At 33.8% G+C, this 23,551-nt stretch overlaps 2 protein-coding genes across 9 annotated transcripts in view; one reads left to right on the top strand and one right to left on the bottom strand.

The window, feature by feature from the left end:
- The window catches only part of LOC308197656 (uncharacterized protein), a gene marked incomplete at its 5' end in the record, with an annotated part of 59,450 nt that extends 50,659 nt beyond the window's left edge, over positions 1–8,791 (top strand). The window contains one exon of the mRNA XM_080598520.1: positions 1,341–8,791. The remainder of the gene's footprint in view (positions 1–1,340) is intronic.
- Positions 6,024–23,551, bottom strand: part of LOC308197655 (heparan sulfate glucosamine 3-O-sulfotransferase 1-like) — a 54,772-nt gene continuing 37,244 nt past the window's right edge. For 7 of the 8 annotated variants that reach the window (XR_013953198.1, XR_013953199.1, XR_013953200.1 and 4 more), the window contains exons 2-3: positions 9,398–12,026; positions 6,024–8,312 (exon numbers count right to left, since the gene is read on the bottom strand). Coding sequence is in view for 1 of the 8 variants with exons in the window: in XM_080598519.1 (XP_080454645.1) it covers positions 10,978–11,907 (930 nt within the window). In the remaining 7 variants the exon portion in view is untranslated. Of the gene's footprint in view, positions 12,027–23,551 lie in introns of all 8 variants that reach the window. The other variant, XM_080598519.1, reaches the window with a different exon arrangement.

The following is a 23,551-nucleotide window of genomic DNA, read 5'->3' as shown; positions in this document are numbered from 1 at the left end:
TCAATAATCCAAGTGTCCAAGAATGCTATGTGGCAGAGATTGAAAATTTAGAGTTTCTGTTTAAAAAAACATTGCCCAAATCGTTTTAAAGAATAACATTTTTTATTATAAGGAAAAAAAAAAGAATAAAATGAATGTCACTGATTATTATAAAAAAATATTTCCTAGATTAAAATGAAAAAGTAGGTATACAACATTATAAGCTACTACCACAAGACAAATTCAAATTAGTAGAGGAATCTGACTTTGAATTATGCCACTTAGTATAAAATTGAATGAGAACCTGATGAGTAGAGGTCGGCCCCCGTGTTGCATCATTTTTCTCTGATACTGATGAAGATCCAGATAGTTTTTCAAGTAATTAGCTAGAAAGAGGAGGTGTGTGATGAATCTCTCTCCAGCTTTGCTGGTTCCCATGTTTGAAGTGCAAGTCTCAAAGTAATTGCTCTTTTCCCCCCGAAGTTTCAGCTACTGGCAACTTGTGAATATGTAAGTATATTGGCTTATTATTTTTTAATTAAAGAATATGCATTCCTGGTTGTAGAGAAAAGCATGGATATATGACACTAGAACACCCTGAAGACAAAAATGGAAGGTAAATTCAAACCAAATAGTTTAAAGAAACACATTATTTTTCTTTCAATCTTACAGTTCTTTGGGAATGGCTTATTTTTTTCTAAGACGCCTGGGACAGCAGATAGTGCCAGCATACTGTTGAACTTAGTTATTTTTTTTGCCTGGTTTTGCTTAGTGTTGTGTCTCATGAAAGCCTGCTTTCGTTCCTATGTCTACGTATAAAGCATATTCTGATTTATCAAGAGTCTGAGAACAAGATGGCCTGGGCTATCATTAGTATGTCTATATCCAGTTGCAAGTAAAGAAGATGTGATTGTTTTCCATTTATATGACTGAAATACATGATAAAAAGACATGAGATTAACTAAGACAGTATCCCCGTATAAATAATTTACTATGTTTGGTTCAGTCAGAAGGCCTGAAGAAAGTGTTATTTCCCTAGGCCTTTTGAATTGTGATGAGGCACTGTTCATGCAGGCCAGCAGGCTATGCAGAGTATGTCCTACTATTGACCATCGGCTGTAATTCAAGGACTTGAAGCCAGTGTTACTTTATTGCGATGAAAACGAGATCAAATTCTCCTTGAATTTCCTCCTGGTAATCACGATGCGAATCTTTGTGAAATGGCAGGCAGATTAAAGAAATACATGCCATACATCAGGCAACAAGCATAAATGATCTGTTGCCTGCAGCTGGATATTGTTGCAAGGGTTGATTAGCAGAAGGGAGTGTGACTGTTCACAATGTTTTGGTATCCATCTCAGCTGCCTGTTAGCCTGTTGAAGATTTTTCAAGTTAATATTTAAAGGCCCAAGAGGATTGCATCCTAAGTGCATTTTTGAGCTTCTGATGCCCGGTCTTCCATTTCAGTCTTGATGGTCAGGAGAGAGAGATTTGGGGGCTGATGTCTTTTTGACACAGAATAAGGTAAGAGTGTGTGGTATCTTGTCTGGAGTGCTGGGTGTGTGTAATATTTTCCTTCCAGAGTTACACATATACTTCCAGAGTATATTTAAAATTTACTTTTTATATAAAACCAGAAAGCCTTGTGCAGAAACATTCTTGCTGTAATTATTTTACTGTTAGTAGCTGTGATTTAAAGTAATGGACTAAGGAAGAAAGACCACTCTTAATGTTGTAATTCTTACTAAAGAGTCATGAACCTTAAAAAAATTAAGTTGGCTTTTCAGTTTTCAGTGTTTTTGAGAATATTTAAGAGGCAAATATGCTTGCTTATTGCTTATTTTAAATAAGATATTAAATACTTCAGACAAGTAAGATTTTCATGCTCTTCACTTGTGAAATGTACAGAGGGAAAGCTATTAAACATGCAGAGACTCTTTTCCTAAAATTATCTGTATTACTATATTTGCATTTCATCTAGCTGTCATAACAAGATTAGTAAGTCTGAATTCATCCTCACATCCAGTGAAATTCTGACAGGTTTACTTACCTTGAGAAGCATATGAGAACATATCTGAGGTCCCACAGAAGACACAGGTAATGTGAATAAAATATCAGAATAAAGCACATTCAAACTTATGGTCCAGATCTCCAGCCTCAGTTATGTGTCTGCTGGTGGGAGTTTTGTCTGGTCAAAGGCTACAGAATCAGTCCTGTTTGTTTTCTTTATTTTGATCTTCCTATTAATAAGGTACTTTAGAAATTTATTCAGATTTTTCTATTGTTCTTTTGACTTTATATTGTAATATGTGCAAATTGGTTAGATATAACCTTATTAAATTTTTCCAACAGTACTATGCTTAAGTCAACTATGTAAAGTTTGGCACTTGCTAAGCCATTACCATTTAAAAAATACTGCTCCACTGGCATTTCTTGATATGCAGAAAAAAACAGACAAACAAACAAACACTATATATATATATAAATGATTATCAGTAAAGAAAAAAGAAATGGTCAGCAAACACAACTTTGAATCTGTAGCAATAAAAAAAAACTTTCAGTAGTTCAGATAAAAAGCTTTCTAAAGTAATTAAAATAATTTCTTTGTGTTACTGTTAGTGCTGAAAATGTTACATATTTATTTTATGAACTGGTGGCTTAATCAGCACTGGAGCCATGTTGGAAAGTGTTAGAATATATTCTGTCATTTGGAACAGCTTTAGGCAATTCTAGGCATAAACATAATTACTGTGGTATTCCTTTTTAAACATATTGGGATCAAGTTTGTGATGAATGAAAATGCAATGTGTTTTCCTGACATCTTTTTGAATTGAATTAATCCAATATTAATTTATATTAGATGTGCCAGAAGCATCATCCTATTACTAATAAGTTGAAATAGACAGCAGGAAATGCAGGTCCCTTCCTAGCATTGCCAGAATGCATCTCTGTGTGTATCCAGCAATCTGGGTGATATGTTGACAGAATGAGGCCAGCGATGCAAATAAAAGAATTTTTCCCCCTTCTCTCCTTGCAGTAAATACACTCATTTATATATGAAATAAGAGAATGCAGTTTATTGCTTGCCATTGACTAACTCACTGAGTAGTATTTCTGCAGAAAGATCAAACTGAGAAATAGTTTCTATGTTAGCATTGCTATCAAATGCTTAATTTGCACATTAGGTGATAAGAAAATTTATGTATTAAGTGATAAGAGTATTTATGTTTCAGAAAGTGAGGTTATTTCGTCTGGCTTATCAGCAACCCAAGACTGAAGTAGCATTCTCTGCACATACACATGTGGGGCTAGATCCTCAGCTACAAATTAGAGTAGTTTTATAGTAGTCCTTATACCTGACTGAAATCAGTGCCACTTCACATTAGAGGAGTGCATGAATCAATGCATCTGATAAATATCAAGTAAATACTTTTTCTAAAATGGAAGGTGAATATTTTTTCCTATCCTCCAAAAAATATCCTTAACCATTATGCTTGTTATTTATGTTAGGATTAGCTATTTTGCCTTAGTTCCTTGCAAGTTTCTAGTCTGACTCTCTGACATCCTAACATGAGAGGCAAAACATTAGTTTTTGAAAGCCATGGAATATGTTTCAGCTTTTACTTTTTTCAAAAAAAAGAAGACAATTTAGGATCGAAACTATGTATTCCATGAATGAGAAAAGCCAGAATTCTTTCATAAACGGAAACTAAATCAAACCAAAAAAACAACCAACACATAAAGGCTGTATAGAAAGAGAAGAAAGTCAAAGATAGTGGGTGACTGATAATGAAGATGTGCTTATGTAAAATAAACATACCTGGGCTTTAATATTAATGTGAAGTAACATAATTCTGTTCCCCTTCGTCATAACACACAGGTAATCAGGACAGGGAGTCATACAAGAACATAACTGTATGCAATACTAGATGGATAAAAAGGAGTCATGCACAAAGGACTCTAGGAAGATAATGCACTTCTGTATTTTATAGTTTATTATCTCTAGCATCTACAGAAAACTTGATTAGTATATTTCATTCATGCTTTTCTGAGTAGCTGTATCTGTGACTGTCTAGAATAATTCCCATCTGTGACAACTGCATTTTTGGAAAAAAATAATGGACAACTAAGCACTTAGAGAATGAAATGAAATGGGGTTTCCAAAGTTAGTGAAATTTGGCAAAGATCTGTCCTGCACGTAATTCAAGGGTGTGTGTGTGTGTGTGTACTGGATGAAGGAATCACTTTTTCCTGCCTATAGTTCAGCTTGCCTTCAACAGGATCACTTGAGTGCAGTTGTAGATTCTGTATGTTTTTGTTTTAGACAGTGCATTTTGCAAGCTGTGTATGATGCATGTGTATGGTTAACTATAGCATATGTTGTTTATGAGCCTTTAATCTTTCTTCACTCAAGGCAGCAATGCACCCCCTGCAGTTTAAAGTGTTCCATATGTGTCACTTGTCCTTCAGTTGTGGATTTGTGTCTTAGCAGAATATAGAAGAGGTATCTTCAATCTTATGATAGTTGCACAGCATTTCAGGCTGACAGTGCTTCTCAAATCAACAACAAAACCTGTGCATCTATGCTACTAATTTTCAAGAAAGGATAACAAAACAAAACAAAACAAAAAACAAACAAAACCCACAAACACTAAACTGTTATCAGTTATACAAAATACAAAATTGTTTGCCGGTGGGGAACGTAACAAATAGAAATAGTATTGTTGATTCTGGTATGATAACTCTGCACTTTTATTGCAGTGCAGAAAACTGTTAGCTCTCATCCAATTTGCCTTAGGTTACGAAGTTTCCAATTACTGCAGCATTTGGCCCAAGGATAGCTATAATATGTTGAACCTGTCCTACAGTATTGTAGTATTCTCCAGTAAGAAGAAATACAGTGTTTTGAAAATGTATATTCACATATGCCGTTAATACCATAATGATTGAAAAATTAATTCAGGGATGTACAATAACTACACAAATCCCTGGAGTAGCCTGTTACTTAGTCTTCTGTGTATCATATCAGCTCAGTCATAATTGTCATTTGGAACTGTGCCATATTACACAAACAAATATTTAGCAGAAGAGGACCTTCATTATATATTTTATTACGTTGTATTTGTCCCTCTCTTATTTTTTCATGTTGAAAGTTTGGATGGTACATTCCAATATGTGTATATATATAAATATTTATATATAGAAAATGTACAATGGATCAAAATGTTCACATCTAAAGAGTTAAACAATTAAAAAAAAAAATCATAGCCAGTCCAAGTAGCAAAGGGATTCTTAGTTATTCATGCTTCCCTTATATTACTGCCCTTTGATTTAAACCTATCAGTGCTTTAGATTAACAATGTAAGCGTTCTGAGTAACATTCTTCAGAGTAAGAAAAATGATAACACGGTTGTATTATCTAATGAAGAAAGAGAAAATATAAAAAGATTATTTCTAAAACTGTTATCAGTTATACAAAATATAAAATTGTTTGCCATTGGGAAATGTAACAAATAGAAATAGTATTGTTGATTCTGGTATGATAACTCTGCTCTTTTTATTGCAGTGTGACTCAAACCACCTTTTTATCTTGGAGGAAACAATATAAAAGCAAAGAAATATCCCTTGACAGAAAAGCTCTGTACCACTGGTAAAACGTTTACATTAAGATATTTTTCATTAAATAGTAATTGAGGTGTTTTTTTTTTGGTAATGGAAATAAAAGAACATATAATGTAAAAGTGTAAGACCATTTTGCATCAAAAAAATAGACTTCGTAGTATCAGTTACATGTGTTAGCACATAAGACATATTACACATGTACATATTATATAACATCTATTTTACTGGAAAAGTATGATTTATTTCAGTCTATTTTTAATCCGTTGTATTTTCCCTAACTTGCAGTTTCAACTTCAACATACGTTCATGCTTTGCAGTTCCACTAGTATCTTGGCTTCCAAAATTCTTTCAGGTATTGTGGTAAGCTCATGTCCCTGTTAATTAACCTTAAAAAAGAACAATTCCTTTATGATCACAGAATGGTACTACAAAGTCTTTATTCACCATTGATTTTAACTTTTAACTTTGTTTTATAAAATAGCAAGACAATTTAGTTAGTCAGATTAAAGCAGGAAATAACTGAAGTGGGAACTATTTGTCCAGTAACTAAATATTAGTTGCTAACTGTTGCTAATGAATAATGTGCTAGGCAAATTATTATTGATTTTAATTCCAATGTGTCCATTTGCTTCTATGATAATATTCAAACTCTTTACGGAACTGAAGGATCAAATCCACAAGTATAGAAAATAATAGTCTATAGGAGCATAATCCTTACTTAAATAATTTAAATTTCTTCTCTCTACAAGGAAATGTTATTTTAACTCTTACTGTAAATTATGCTGGGGGTTGCTTTCTTTTTTTTAACCATGCTTCTATAAAGCAAAATAATAACTCAGGTTTTTGTTTTTGACCACATAAACAAGAAATAATAAAGATCAAGATGATATTCAAATTTTGTGCAACTGACAAAAGCATCTGAACTGACAAAAGCAATAAGCAATTAAGCTTGCTGCAAGCAACCAAAGTTTTACATTTCTTTTTGATGTTCTTTGAAAGATGTGAAGACTGAAAACTCTGTATCCAGATGTGCTTCCCTACAGTAGTCAATCTAATCTTTCTTCAATACATTTTATAAGATTATGTACTGACTTTTTACCAAAGGGATATTGAAGGTGTTGATCTTGTGTAGCAGCGTTCAATGATTTGTACTATACAGAGTCTATGTTCTCTCTAAAGTTCTCAAAAATACTGCCTATTGGTATTTTAAAAATGTCTCTGCTTTCGGAGGCAAGAAATTCATTAAAAATAATTGTAAATGCGCTAAGGCTATGCAGTGAAAGAGAACACTTTTAGCACAGGGCCTTTGAGCAGCTAGATAGATGGGATACAATAAACAAACAAATAAATAAATAACAGTCCTCTTTCTAGTAAAATGCTGCTGGGGGAGTGTGATAGAGGAACATCTCTGATTTCCTTCAACAAGTAATACTAGATTTTTTTTTGGAGGGGAAAGAAAAAAAACAACTCAAGGTTCTCACCTTTTTTGTTTACAGAGTATGCAGAGTTAAAACAACAACAAAAAAAACAACTAAGGTTAGACTAATCTAGGAATTTACAAGGGGTCGTTTGCTTTGCAATGTGACAAGGGCTTAACTGCAGTTGCTTGACAGTGCTAGTCTCAGTTATAGTAGATTAAAGTAACCCTAATTATGGCATTTAAGCTAGAAGAGGAAAAGAATGATATTTAACATTAAACCTTAATATTTGTGGAATGCAAAACAATGTCAAAGAGCCACTCAACTCATCCTAATCTCCGCAGTGGTCTTACACATATGACTGTATCTTGTTTCAGATGCTCTCAAGAACCTTTGAAGCAACTGCATGGTCTCTTTAAGCAACCTTCCCACATGAAACTTATTTCTCCAATAGCCTTCCAAGTATGAGATGTAAGTCCTTTGATGACCGCTTTCTTGAAGAATAGTTTATGGTTTACTACTAATTGTGGAAACTCTTAAGATATATTTGTCATTTTTTAAATTGAGAACTATCTTGTTAATAATTCATTCAAAGTTATGGTGAACATGCAGTTCTTTACCAAATTTAACCAGCTCTTAATTCCATACACCAAAAATTGAGTAATTTTATGTAGAAAATAATTTCAGCATTTTATTTTTAAGTATAGCTCAGTGGATATTCTATTAAGTGGATCTGATCCCTGTCCTGAGAGGATGAGAGAAGGAGGGTTATCTTTTGAAGAAAATCAGAATAGAGGCTAGGCCTGCATGAGATATGTTCTTCAGATCACAAAATGGATAATTTTGATTGGAACAGTTTTTAATGCTAAACTATAGTCTACCATAATCACTGAATTCTGTTATGCAGGTTAAGTTGCACCTGTGTAGATTATTTATCAAAAACTTCAGACAAGAATCTTGATTTATGTAAAATGAAACAAAATAGCCAACCCCCCACCAAAATTATTCTATGTGTAATACATGTCTTCTGGTATTAGTAAACTTTAAAATGATCATCGAATTCATTCCACCAGCTGTGTCCTTCCCAAAAATGCTGAGCAGAACTGAAGAGTGCTAATAAATCAAGTAGATATATGCATCATTAATCCATACAGATCATCAATCCTTGAAATGTAAATTCCAGAAAGAGACCTGCATTTTCAAAGATGTATACAGCTTCTGCCAACTGGTGTTTCTGCATTCAACTCACTTAAAGATTAGCTGTGAACTTCAGAGAAGAGAAAGACTTGATGCCTGCAAGCATAAATATAGAAAGACATTAGCCTATGAAATTGAATGTGATATACAGATATGTGAAGTCTTCAGTTACTAGCAACTACCTGAAATCTTTGTTAAAGTACACATTGATTGGAAATTAGATTCATTAAAAAAAAAAAAAAGACAAAACCCAACCTTATTCAATACTATTAAAAGGAATAGTCATTGTAAAGAAGCAAAACATGAAAAATATAGCAAGTGTTGGAATGTGTAAGAAACAGACAGAGATGCTGAAAGAAAAACTACAATCTATGATATAAACTACTGGTGTGCTGCTATCCTCAGTCCTGTATTTCTGTATTAATTTCAGTGGACTGGATTTCTTTCCAATACTGAGATTGAACTGGACAAAGGGAATCTGGATTTTAATATCAGATAAAAAAGTTGTGGCCACAAAACACTAAGTGCTGGTCCAATATAAAATCACCCTGCTGATTCAGAATTGTCCAGAATTTTTTTCTGGGTTAAGTTTTAATTTGAAAAATGACAAATAAGGTATTGGATTATGCAACTGTAATTATTACAGTTCACCTATCCCCTGCCCTTGTAGAAATGGTATGAGACCAGTGTGAACATCCTGGTCCTTGGCTAATTCGAAAGAAATGCATTCATATTTCCACACCTGATTCAGATCAACTTCTGAGTACCTGAGTACTTCTGAGTAGTGCCCAGACCTGATCAATATTAGCGATTAAGAAGCCACAACCTCAGAAAAAGTGGAAGAAATAAATAACTTTTTTTTTTTTAATCTGTGGAAACCATAAATTTGCTTAATAATCATATTTCAGAAAGATAATTTCAAAGGTTAATTATATTGTATTGAAGAGTTAACAAAAATTTCTGTCAAATATACAAGTAGCAGAAGAATAAAATTTGCTGTACTATTTTTAACATTTTACAGTTCTTGAAGAAATATTTGATGAAAGCTCTTTCCATGTAATCTCACTTGGTTTGATTCTGTCCAGCTTCAGTGGAAGGAGAATTCTACCTGCTTAACATCTTAGTAGCCCCCTAATAAAACAGTTAGAAACCTAAAAATTAGTGGTGCGATAGATCCATACCTTTTAGCCCATAAAGTGGAAGACTGAATCCAACATTGGGAACATATCCTTAGGCTGCACAGTGGCTTAAATAGAAGAACACAGAGATTCTGGATCTTCAACAGGATTAGGTGGAATCTGATGCTGAGATGCTTAGAGTGGGCCCACACTACAGCTCACCAGTCCTGAGAAGCTTAAAGAGTAATGCACCTAAAGAATGCTTCTTCAATGGCGTGCACCAGGATTTCTGGATTGCAAGGTACAATTTCAAACAAGGATATCTGCTTGTATTTATTTCTATATAGTTCTATTTGGCACTCCATTTAACATTTCAAGTTGATTTTCTTCTTTGGTATTATCTATAATAAAATGGTTAACATGAAGAAGGAGAGCAGACTAGCACAATATTGTCAAACAGAAGGTAATAAAAAGAAAAATTCCTAATGCAGGTGTATAAATGGATGTCATTTTTATATATAAACTGAGTATGTCATCCTTAGTAAATGAACACAGTTTGAGATATACAAATATAAAAAGATGTTACTTTTAACTCTAAGCACATCCCATGACCTGCATTAGAAATGACAAAGAATACACCATGATTTGAAGAGCAGGCAAATCAATTTCATTTGCTTTTTAACGAGGTTCACTATGCAAATGGAAATATGTAAACCAAAGTTAGGTGAGAAATAGAGTAACTAGTCACAGAATACAAACGTGATTAATATTGTAGCATTGATGAAGAGCTGTCTTTTTCATTCAAGACATAACTTATACAATCAAACATTTGTACAGCTGCTGATATTTTTTTTTGTGTTCAAAAATTTATTTTTTTTAGTATACAGTGTAACAGTGTAAATTGAGGTTGTCTGGGTTAATTTCTTTACATTCAGATCTCTCACTTCTTAAAGCTTCTTCAAAGAGTTCATATTCTTCCTTTGTTTGGAGATTTTTATTTTTTGCCAACTCAAGATATTAAGATTGTGGCTTAATACAAATGATGTACCGATGGGGAGCTTCTGGTTCACCTATTCAAATTCAAGGATGAAATAGATTCCTTTTATTATTAGTAGATTAAGAACTCTGACATATTAACAGAGGATGATTTATTTACTAGAGCCAATATCTTTGCCCCTGTAACAACATACAATTTAATTTGTATGAAAAATTCTAGAACTCAGTGCCACTAGCCTCATACCTGATATAAAAAAAAATACTAAGAACCAAAAATATGGAACAGTTAGAATAATACCATTTCAAATATGTACATTTTTACACTATTAGAAGCAGTCATTTTTCCAAAACATCACAAATCTTGTAACAGATATATATCTGAAGTAAGTCCACTGAAGTTAACATATTTGCATGACGGGAAAATGATCAAAATATGATTCTATGATATGACCCAGAGTAATTATACAAATATGTTAAACTTATTTTTCCCAAAACAAAGGCTACCATTTTAATGAATTAATGGATATCTTATTCCAATGAAGCAAACAGTTCTCTCTGCTTCTATATAACCAGTATGTAAAATTTTCATAATTTGAATCTCTAGTTTGTTTCAGGCCCTTTTTAAGAAACATTGATTTCAAAATGCATTAATGCCAGTCAAAAGAATGATTAACCATTCTGTAAAATTTTGCATTGTGCTCTCTGAAGTAAGAATAAAGTTGCTCTAAAACAGTGTTGTTAACAAGAGGATGGGGGCGCCCTTTGGATTCGTGTAAACATCTCTCTCTTCCATCACTTCGAATGCAATAGAATCCTTTAGTTTGGTTAAAATAAAAATTAGAAGACATAATTCGGGAAGGAAGATTTAGAAATCTTTCAACTTTTTGTAATTCAGGAAGAGGGTCCTTGATTAAAGTATTGCCGTCCACTATATGAATCTGATTCAAACTGAAATGTTTAAGCCACTTTTCCATATGAACATCATATAGACTTCTCTGAATAGCCTTGTATTTGGTATTAAGTGCTCCATTCTTAATAACAATATCTTCAAAAAGCTGAACAGGCTTGTGGCTTTCTACTCTGTTGTAATATACTTGGGTATAGTCAGATATAACTCTCTCAGTGGGATCTCTTAGAATGAGCAGCAGCTTAATGGAGCTATTCATGTCATGAATTCTTTCTGGAGCCTGTGGTGATGTGAAATAGCCTGGTGTTTTCTCAATTGTAATTTGATTTCCGTAAGAAAATGGCATCAGACTCCTATACCAGTCTAATCCTTTCACATAATTTTCATCCCAGTCAAAAAAGTGGACTTCTGTAGCTGCTACTACAATATTAGGATGAATATCCAACATTTCCAGCAAAGCCCTTGTCCCTCCTTTACGAACTCCTATGATAATTGTCTGAGGTATTCGTCGGCTTGTGCCAGGAGGTCTCACCTGTGCTGAATAGTGTTCGCTTTTATTGCTGAATAATCCTACCTGTGACTTCAGTGTTTCCAACAGTGGCCCATTCTCAACAGGAGCACCCTGAGTATGAGTCAGCAGAAGATAAGCTGACACCAGTAGGAAGGCCATATGGAGAGGAATAATTAGTTCAAGATAACGTTATGCTTGATCAATGAAAAAATAGGTAGGTAGCTTCTTGACTTGTTTGGCAGAACCAGTGGTAAACAAACAGCAACTTTCTGAAGCATCTGCAAAATAAAGTAAGACAAATCAGTATTTCTAAATCCATCACAAATTGTAAATGTAATTTACCATTCAATTCACAAATCCAATCTTCAATTACAACAGAAAATTTATTTCAAAGTTATCTGTTTTCCCGGACTTTATTTCAGAAGAAGGAGAAGGAGGAACAGGAGGAGAAGAAAAAAATAGGAAGAGAAGGAAAAGAAGGAGGAGGAGAACAACCACCACCACATTTTTTTCCTTGACCACAGGTGACCAATCAGGGACACTAAGCTTAGCAACTTTTATTTCCTTGGGGGAGTACTGAGGCTAAGCAGAACGTTTGAATTGTTTACCCGATTTTAAAGTCTTGACCAATATGTACTTGCTCTGATTTTTTTGGTTCTCTTCCTCCCATTTATACCATATCCAATATGGCATTAATAATCATTCCAAAGCATTTTTGAATGTCAGTACCTTTCCTCAGATTCCCTGATGGAATACCATATACCCAATGGTACTGGATGGTTACACATTCATTTGGTTTCCAGTCAACTCTGTAGCATATGAATAAAAGCTGTTTACTCAGATCTGTATCAAAACACAGATTAAGGCAAAATTTTGGAATCTGAGTCCTTCAGAGCAGAAGACTAATAGTATTATAAAGCAATAGTGCAGTGCCTTTGTTGGATCAATGTGAAAAAAAATCGATATAACGGCGTATTCTTTGCAGCTATCAAAGTGCTGTGAAGTGCAGTCACTTAAGTGTTGGGAAATCTTGGCAAAACCAAATATTTAGGTACAATTCTGCATTTTCTCCAAAGCTATGTACAAGAAATAGCTAGATACTTTCTGGTCACCTAAAAATGTTTGCAGGGAAGCAAGGCTGGTTGGAGCTGGAAACATTTTCTTAATCCATTTAGTATTCAATCATGTTAAGGAAGTGATGAATTTTAAACATCCTAAAATTTGAAACAAACAAACAAAAAGTTCTAGGCTTTTTTTTTTCCCCATCCCTGAAAATCTTACAGAAGAAATCCTCATTAAGAAGATTCTTGTCCTATTTCTGAGAAATTACAACATTTTAAAGTTTGCAGGTTAAATCTATTTCCTTAACTTTTTTTCAGTGTGGAAAAAAACTATTTCACACAGTGAAGCAGCAGCCAATAAAAATAACTGGTTTTTGATTCCATTTGAATTATGGCTCATATTGTAAAGTAGTCCCAGAAATACTACAGCTTTAGCTCTTTCTTTGGTTCCACTGTCAGTCTCTTTCTTTTTCTGGATATATTGGTCACAGTACTTTGCCTCTTAGAAACAACCTTAAAGAACACAGTCAATTCCCATTTGTCATGGCTCTGAGGAGCACTTAGTGTTTCTATTCAAAAATTGTTTACCTTCAGTCTTACTTTACAGACTTAAAAAAGTAATATAAAAACATTTTTGATAATAACAATCTAGGCGAGATTCATTGAATCTATATTCTAAATCTTATTACAACCTACTCCAGTTTCCTTTATAACTAGGGAATAACTCTTTTTGTAGGCCTGATTGAACTCCAAACTCATACATAGATAGCAAGCATTAACCCTTTAATTTTAAGACTGCTATTTTAAAAATAAACATTTATTAAATATCGGAAAAGCCCTGGTATAATTGGATTTTTAATCAGAAACTAAAAAAAAAAAAAATAATCAACAACAACAACAAAAAAACTCCTTTACCACCATGAAAGAAAATTTGATTTTAAAAGTCATAGCCTTTTTTCTAAGAACTTCACATAGACGTTCTACTTAGGGTTCTCAAGAGCAGGGAATGAGGGAATGCAAGCATTTCTATGGAAATTAGAGAATGGAAGAATAGCTACATTTATACCAAAACCATTCGTAGTTATGTTTTCAGAACAACTGCTCTTTTGGATGGCAAGTTTAAGAAACAATAAATGTGCTATTTAGAGCTGCTGAGGAATCAAAATGCATTTTGCTGTAAGTGACAGCTAATGTCTGTTGATTTTGAAAAGCCCTCATAGTCTATACAATGCTGAACATGCAATCTGAGGCATCAAAACCTAGATGATGCCAAAAATATTGGCCTTCAAATTTCATGCATGTTTGCAAGCAGTGCCTCTGTTATATAAATTCTGGTTATTTGGTGAATTCAGAATTTTCTGATTCACAAGGTTCCTAAACTGTCTATCTAGAGTAAGGATAAGGCTACACATAAGATGCTGTTGGAACCAATTCCTCTCTTATCTGATGTAGGAGTATATGGCAATATTGCCACTTTCCTGGCCTATGATCCTAGTAGGCTGGGATTTGGGATCGTGGCACAACGGATGAGGGAACAGTTAATCTTTCTTTTAACCTGTTTCAAAACTTCAGTATTAAGTTACATTCTAATAATCTTAATTTTTAAATTAAAATTCTTTCAGGAAGATTTAGGAATTGTTTTTGTAAATCCCTTACAAGTGTTTTCAACTTGTCTTTCCTGTGCTTATCTACATGCATACATAAGATTACAAGTGCTTTGAAATAAAGGCAAGACCAGCCTGAATGTCAGACAACCAAGCATTGTGTCTTGCACATACCAAGGAGTAGACATATAGCTCATTATCCAGTTTAAATTCAAGAGCTATCCCATCTTGAAACAGTTCCATAAACTGATTTTTAACACATATATTAGGCACATATTTAACACATATATTTAACACATATATTAGGCATTCTTGATAAACCAGAAAAAATAATTTTAGAGTTATTAAAATATTTATATAATATTAAATCTAGGCTATATATAATTATATAATTATATATAATATTAAAATATTTATATGAACATATATGTAATATAGGAAATATGTCCACATCCATTGATTTTTATTTTATTTAAAAAAAAAATCACAAATACTGTTTATTCCTATAACTGATGGTTATCTGGTTTCATTCACCAAAGAATCAGGCACAAATACTGTCTCAGAGAAAACTGGAAGCTGAATAAGAAATTTGTACTTGGAACTAAGGAAAGTTTGGTTTTCCAAAATATTTTGAGGTTTGCATGTAATATAAGTGAGTGTCTGTTTAATTTACCATCTGAAATCAGCAGTTTTCTGTAAGACACACTTAGAAACCAAGTAACAGAAGAGATCTTATATTTTCTGATCACCAAAGTATTAGCAATATTTTTGAAAACAGTTATGTCAGGTTAACCTATTTTCAATTAATTAGTTGTTTTATATAGTGGAAATTTCTTAGACTCATTGCTAGAACAAAACCTTACCCAGGAAATATTACCAGAAATAATTTAATTCAGAATGTGCTGCAGAGCTGGTGCCTAAATAGAACAAAATTGCCTTTGGGAGCAATTCCATCAGAACAACATTCCAGCTTCAGCCTAAGAGATTTGATTGATTTTGATGAAGCTCTAAGATGTTAGATCCTGTGGTTAGGTTATAATTGCTACATAAATGTAAAAAGGACTTAAACATGATTTATCAAATATAATTGGAAAGTAATTTGAATAATTTTTGTGTTGCTTTTCTGTCTTTATGCAATTAAATGCACATTTTTAGAAGATATGAACTGCTTTATGTAATGAAAACAATATATATTACATTGAAGCACTGTGTACTCTGAATCTCAAAATATTCCTATTAGCTATATGGAACATAACTGAAAAATTAACCTCATGATACATGATCAGAATTACAGTGCCTTACTGCCTCCCCCCCCCCCCCCCCCCCTTTTTTTATTTGGTAGTTTCATGTTGCTTAGTAACATAAGGAACATCAACAGATACAATACTTAAGCAGATATGAAGCTCAGAAAGAAATGCATGCTGCAAAAAGAACTATTTAAATACATAATAACTTGGGCTTTTGTTGTTTTATTTTTTTAAAGCCTTAGACTAGACTAAAGAAGCTAATATGCTGGCTGAAAAATCATTTTAATATTGCAGAAATGTTCTAAAGACCCTTAACTTCTGCACTCTATTATACAAAAATCTAAGCAGCTTGTGATTTACCTTGCTTCAGGGTAAAATGCAACATCATAGGGTAAACGTAACTATATTATTATTACTCATTTATAATATTATTAATTTCTAATACTACTTCCCACCGCCTGTAATACTTTCACTTGGAGAATTTCACAGCACTTTATATTAATTAATTATCTGTACCTTATTAAGGCACCATTCTCATCTTACAGGAAATTGCAACTAAGCAACATACAGTCAGTTCAGGAGTGCAAATGCTTTGGAAAGTCAGGGTTAATGTGATCTGCTCAAGGTCATACAAAAGTATGTCTAACCAAGAATAAACCTGGAAACCTGGGCTTCCAATTCCCCTTCCAGTTCCAACTTTGTACTATTTCATGGCAGTCGCTCACATCTCTTACAGTAACTTATACTTGGGAAACATACAGAACTGAAAACCAAAGTGATTCCTCAGTGCTTCAGCATAAGACTGGAGCATGAACTCCGGATTTTATTGTTTCAGGACATATTTATGCAAAAATACTGTTTATTACTGAAAGCTGCAACAAGTGGACGCAGTCAGAAAAAATATAACAAAACACCAGTTTTTGTCTCGAATTTAAAAACATTTGGGGGGTTAATAAAAAACATACTGCTTTTCCTGTTTATTCCTGTTAGATATCTCATCCCAACAAAGAGATCAGCTACTGAGAAGAGTGCAAGTCAGTCATTTTAAGACTTGCTGGCACACAAAAATTTGTAACAGCTATATTATACTTCTGTAATTAAGAGCGTCTCTGTCAATATATGTTGACAATATATATATATATATATATATATATAAAAGCTATAGCAGCCTGACTAATCACAGCTAGAGGTCATGTAAGGTGAACTGCTTTGGCAATTAAAAAAAATAAATCATAGTGTGATGACAGTTATGGCAGTGTAAAGTATCTATATACAGACTGGCTTTATGTGATAAGTAACTCTAAGTTAACAACAACTACACACCACTACAACGAGAACATAATTAAGTTTTCAAATTTCTTAAACTGGATTTTTTTTTTTTTTGCCTTTTGGTAAAAGTAGAGCTAGTTACATAGCAAAATAGATGCAAATCTGCTGTCAGCATAGTTTATATGTATTTTAAAAAACCGGCGAATAAATAATCCCATGCATATGGGATGCATTGCTTAATATAATCCAGTACCAATTTATTCCAATCCAATAAAGGAATGACTAAATCTATTATTACTTCTAATATTTCATTGCTAACACAGTCATTGAAAGTCCTTTTCATAATACCTAAATTCTACTTTATAGAATCATTTGAGAAATAATATATATTAAAAAAAACAACACTCGACACATGGTTGAAATGAAAGTATCCTCTAATATGAATTGAAACTAAACAAAGCTCAGCCATTTCTACCCCCACAGGTCAGATATGTCTAGACTGAGTTCAGAAGACAATGAGGGCATAGAAATGTATTCTGTGTGAAGTCCGAAGAATATTTAACATTTTGAAAAATTTTCCTACATAGAAACAATTATGAGTAGACAATTTAATAGATGCAGTGCAGTTGCCTTAGGTTTGTGTTAGAAAGAAACTAGCAAGAAATAGCTACAATTTAATATGTGCAGAGCTGTATCCTGAAAGTGTCACTGTGATCTGATTCAGAAGAATCCCAGATAAAGAAATACATTTTTGTACATATAAGACTTGAAGTAGAAGCTTTCATAGGGCTTGATGTTACAAAACCACATGCAATTCTAACATTGTCACATTTCTGCAAGAATACAGAATTCTTTTCCAGAGTTGTTTAAAATGGAATGCAAGTTTATGACCTTTTAAAAAGAACAAAATCTCATTTTCAGTTTTGCAATCAAATCCCAATCAAAGAGAACTTTATCTAGGCTCAGGCTTCTATGGTGGAGTTTTGTCTCAGCTCTCACTAAAAATATATCAGTGTAATCTGGTTAAGCTTGGATGACTACCAAGGGTATTGAATAGCAAAGTACATTTCCATTCCACACAATTTCAGTCTTAAAGCTCACATAATGTTAAAATTAGAATGTATAAGTGAACAGAGTACTTTTACAAACATTGTTTTCTTTAAATGTGCTTAAATATGTCTTTCAAGGTAAAAAAAATCCAAAACATACTGAAAATAACTACAAGAACAACTGTTTTTATGATAGGTGGCCATTTAGGCTGGGGACAGACTTTTGGGTTAGAGGTGTTACCATCTAAAGACATGATTATACCATTATTATGCTCTTATTATGTTTATCATTGACCAATAGCTGGATTTACTGTTCTTCATCTCTGCTGCAAAGAATTGTTCAAGTGCTCCATTGCTTCCTCTCCTAGCAGGAAAGGCTATCTGTTTGGACAGTATTGGTAACCCATGTAAAATCTGCTGTTTATGTCATTCATGCAATTTCTCCTAACTCAGTCCAAATCAGCTGAATTATTTTAACAGTTTAAATAGCACCACTAATCTTACTCCTTTTACTGAACATAGCCAGAAAGCAAACATGCAAGTAGATGAGTTGGCTAATACAGGAGAGGGGGCACATCTGGTGGAAGAAACAACACCTCTATTTGTAAAGAAAACTTCTGCCCAAGATCTAAAGTGAAAAATACCATTTCCAAAATCATTTCAGTCAACAAATTGAATTTGGACTCTACATAAAGCTTTATACAGGAATGAATCAGTCAAATAATTTACAAAAGTCAGTATGGGACATGGCACTTCACCCCAAAAAGCATTTGCTCAGCTACCCTTACATTTTAAGAGGAGTTGTCTATGCAAATTAACTTAGTTAAGTTTTGCATCAGCTTCATTAGGAGGCTTGCCTTTAGCTTTTCCTGAAGGAAAAGCTAAAGCTGCAAAAAAATGCATTTGAATTATGTGCAAATTCATCAGTGTTGTTTTCCTCTCTCTTTTTTTTTTGTCTCAAGAAAGCAAACCAACAAAAATTACCCTACAATTGTACCCAGATACAGCCAGGCAGAGAAATGTATAAAAAGAATGTTAAGACCAAGAACTTGTACAATAAATGCTACAGAACAGATGGAGATTTGACAATAGATGGGCCAGTAAAATAAGTGAATGGAAAAAAATACATACATTGGCATTAGAGAGAGGCATTTGAAAGCACTAGATAGGTGAACCTGAATTCAATATCCCATCATTACAGGTAAAAGTGTAAGGTATAAAATATATACATATATTATATATATATTACCTCAACTATTCCATGAAACTAAAGAAGTGCGAAAGGAGATTTATCAGCACATGATAACCATTTATCTTCAGAAAGAACATGAAACTATTCTGCCACGTTTACTCTATATTCCACTGCCAGATTAATGGTAATAACAAAATCATGTTCCCATTGTCATTACTGGGCTTTATCAAAAATCTTTCAGGTTAGTCAGTTTCCATGCATATACACAGCTTTGACGTGAAAAGTACCTTCCACATCTGTCGTGGAAAATATCTGATGCAAACTGGAGAAAGCAAGAAAGGGTGAGTAAAATAACACCTAAAGCCTTGCAGCTTTGGAACAGAGTTTCAACTTGAGTTCCACTGGGCTCTGGTTATGCCAAGAGTAGAAGACTAAGAAAGAACAAAAAGGACCACAGATCCCAGAAACAAATAAACATTGCAGTAATTCATATTACTGATAAAGAATGCTAATGTTTTTGTATGGACTTATGTATTTTTATCGCTTTCATTTTACTCAAACTATAGATGTATTTTTAAAAAGGAGATGCACTAAGACACCTTTCCCAAAAGGGGTACTTCCTAAAAAACATGATCCCACAGTCCGTCACAGAATGCTGTCTTGCTGTTGTAACTCTTCCAGAAATGAAAGAGTCTAACGGTGTCTCTATAAGCTTCAACACAAAAACATAAACTGTCCCAAAGAAAGACAAATTAACATTTTCAAGTCCTAATATCAGCAATGAATTTCTTTGGATGAAGCTTTTACAAATGAAATTGCAGTTTTGTAACAGCCGACAGTTACTATCTTTCAGAGTGAAAATAAGAATAAAACAGAAAATAGGTATTTGGTGGCTAAAGATAGGAGCTGCAAAATAACATCAATTGGCTGCAGGCTTCACTTCTACCAGGTACACAGACTATAATGGATTTGAAGAAAAGCTAAGAAAGGTTAGCATAAACTATAAACACATTAAATCATTGGCAGGTGATACTACCAGATACGAGTTTTGAAAAATTTTGTTTCCCTAAGGCTAGCATAATGTTTTCTAATTCCTATTTCTGATAACTCAAGATAGAAAATTGCCTGATGATAATATGACTGCAAATTTATAGCAGTATCTTATATACAGTAATATATACAGTAAAAATAATATATTTCTGTGCTAAATAAACTTTTTACAGATGTAGCCTACAAAATTATATTTTATGGTATCTTTGAAAATATCGTAATCAACCACCCACATAATAAAACCATCCACATAAAGGTTACTGAATTATAATTTCATAAAGGCCCCTCTATAAAACTGGGCACAGTCTAAGCACGCCGCTAAACAGAGATAAAATAAATTCTGTTCCTATTAAGATATAAAATATAGATAGTGGTCAGATTAATACCGATGACAAGGCCAATTTTATGTGTCTAATCACTCTACATATCACATTGGCATATTTTGAATGGAATCACATTATCAATTTATTGAATTAAACTTACACTTGTAATTGTTAATTATGCATCACGGCTAATACAAACAGAAGTAACAAAGACCCCATGCCAGGCCTTCAGCCAAATAAGCAGTAACTGCATAATAATAAAATGATAACTAGCTGATAACTAGCTTCTGCGTTCATTTCTAGAGATCTTACTAAGACAAAACTTCAACTTCTCTATCTCTGTTCTAATTCTTAGAATATTATTCATTTACCCACTTCCATTGTCACGAAGAAAACCTTGATACTGATGTTTAGGAATTCAAATTAGAATGAATTTGCTGCAGATTTATGAGACCTGTCTTTCAAAGGAAAAGATTCCTCAGAACGTGAGAGATGACAGCAGAAGCATTCACGAGGGAAACAAAGCTCTATGTTGTATGAAACAGCAAATTCCTACAGAACATCCATGTCAAATAGATGACCTAGAACCTCTGTTACACTCTCATGTCAGAGCACAGCTTCCTGGCACTATAAAAACAACAACAATAAACACTTGCTAATCTGAACTGATGGGGATTCTGAAGCACTACAACTTCAGGGACTATAAAAAGGGAAAACTGTCTCACAGGAGAGCTTTTTCTGGGCAGAACTTGTCAATATTATTCCTTGAGTTCTTAGTACAGCTCCAGTGCAGGGTGAGAACACTCCAGACAGTGCTTAACAGATGCTGGCAGCTGAACTGGGAGCTACCAAGGCCGCCAGGAATGATGTGGCAAGTTAGCCAGGGAGAGAAGCCACAAAGTAGGAGGCTCATGGGCCAAGAGGCTCCTTTGTTCCCACCTTGAACTCTCTCCCAAGGTTAAACACTTCAGCCACATATGCCCCTTTGTAGCTTACCTACTCCTATAGATACTTAGATCTATTACCTACTCTTACCTACCCTCTAGTATCTTACTACTCTTTTTAGTAACTTCTCAGGAAAGTTTACTAAGGCTCTGGTATTAGTATTTGGGAACCAGTAAAGTTACATGATGCTGACTGATAACAATGTCTGTATTGGGTCTTGTATAATTGCTGTATAGCCCCTATTACACAAGGCATAAAATAAACTGATCCATCCCTTATAATAAGTCATACTTTCCCCAAATCAGCAGATTTGAGACCTTCTGATGTCAAACTCAGACATGAAGATAAACTAATTTCTTGGATCAGGAATATATTGAAAAGTGCAGGAGTATAGTGAGCTGAGAATTCACCCACGGTAGAACAAAGCAGCTGAAAAGCCCATCAGAATTGAAATGATCTGGTCTTATAAACGTTGACTGAACAATGTTTAAGAAATGCTTCATAAGTGCATGAAACCAAAAGACATATTTATTTTTCTGACTATAGCTAGTTCTTAAGTCCTTGGTATTTTAAAAAGTTTTTAGTTAACTCAGGATCATGAAAAATGCCACAGAAAAATAAAACACATCCCATAGGAGTAATTTTTTTATTTATGTTTTATGAGTGACTATAAAACAGACATTGTGAGGAAATATAAAGAAGCTGAAAACATAAGTCATTAAGATAATTGATTTAAAGCTGAAAATCTAATTTTGAAATGTTGGTCCTGATAAGAGGCAAGATCAAGACAATGGTAAGGGACAAAAGGCCCGAGTATTAAAGCCTGATGAAATAATAATGACCTGCCAAACTAAGAAACACACCCAATCCACACTGAATTTAGGTATGCTTAGAGACTTTGAACATCAGAAAATCAAAGATTATATGAAAAAATATCCACAGTCTACCTTTCCTCAAAGTAAACATACAGAACTTGAAGTCAGAGATCACATAAAGCAACTGCCTAACAATTCTTAAAACTGATTACTACAGAAGGCAGTAAAGAGGAAAAACTCTGTCATACTGGTGAGCAAATCCCTGATAACAAAGGGGAAGTTAAATGCAATAGCATTATAGAGAGAAGATACAGAATAGGCAAACACATTGGAAAACAAACAAACATAATACTCTTTTTGAATAAAAACTCGATTAATGCCTTCAACACAGATACTCATTATCAAGTTATATGCATGTCCAACCCAGCAGGCAGCTGTAGAGACATAGGAATGAAAGCAATTGAGGGCTCATTTGAAAACGCCTAATAACCAGAACACAACACAGAAAATAGGCCAGCTGTGCCAAACTCAAGCTTCTTTGGCACTGCTCCTCATACTAAAGCAGAGGGTGAAAGATGACGGTCATTGAGTCACTGGCCTAAAAACACAGATTAAGTACAAAACAGATTATTTTCTGGATAACGAAGACAAGCAGAAATCCTTTGCTTTTTACCAGACATGTTCCCACTGCTGAAGTAATATATTAAAATACAGTAAAAGAATACTTACCACTGAAAGTCTGAGAGCAGATAGCTAATATCAAACATTTCCTATGTTTATCACCAGGATTTCTGAGATTTAGTAAGGGCTCCATCTGACTGTATTTTACACTTCTCAGTTCAGAAAGACAGAATTCAGAAAAGCTTCTCTGCCATCCTAGTCTTATAAACTCTAATGTACAGGATGAACCTGTAGGCATGTCAATACCTCAACTGAAGTCAAAGTATTAAAGATATCCAAATGTATGACAAAAACTCTTAAGCTTCAGTGGAAAACAAAGCAAATCCTTCTCTTTCCCCTCGGTCCAGCCAGTTATTATGACAACTTCTCTGTGCAAAAAGAATCTCTGCATTTTAAGCTTAAGGCAGCTTAAAGTATGCCCACAAAAACATTTTCTTTGGTTGTGCTCTAAACCTGAAAAGCCAGGGGAAAAATAGCTGCAGTACCACTGCATCAAATAACATGGTTAATTCAAGCAGAACATGTTCCCTGCCATACAGCATCACCTCTCCCCTATAGCTCAGTGCT

This window comes from Anser brachyrhynchus, assembly GCF_964034855.1.
Source record: "Anser brachyrhynchus genome assembly, chromosome: 6".
Lineage (NCBI taxonomy): Eukaryota > Metazoa > Chordata > Aves > Anseriformes > Anatidae > Anser > Anser brachyrhynchus.
Note: the sequence above shows the minus strand (reverse complement) of the source record. Positions and strands in the feature narration are given on the sequence as shown.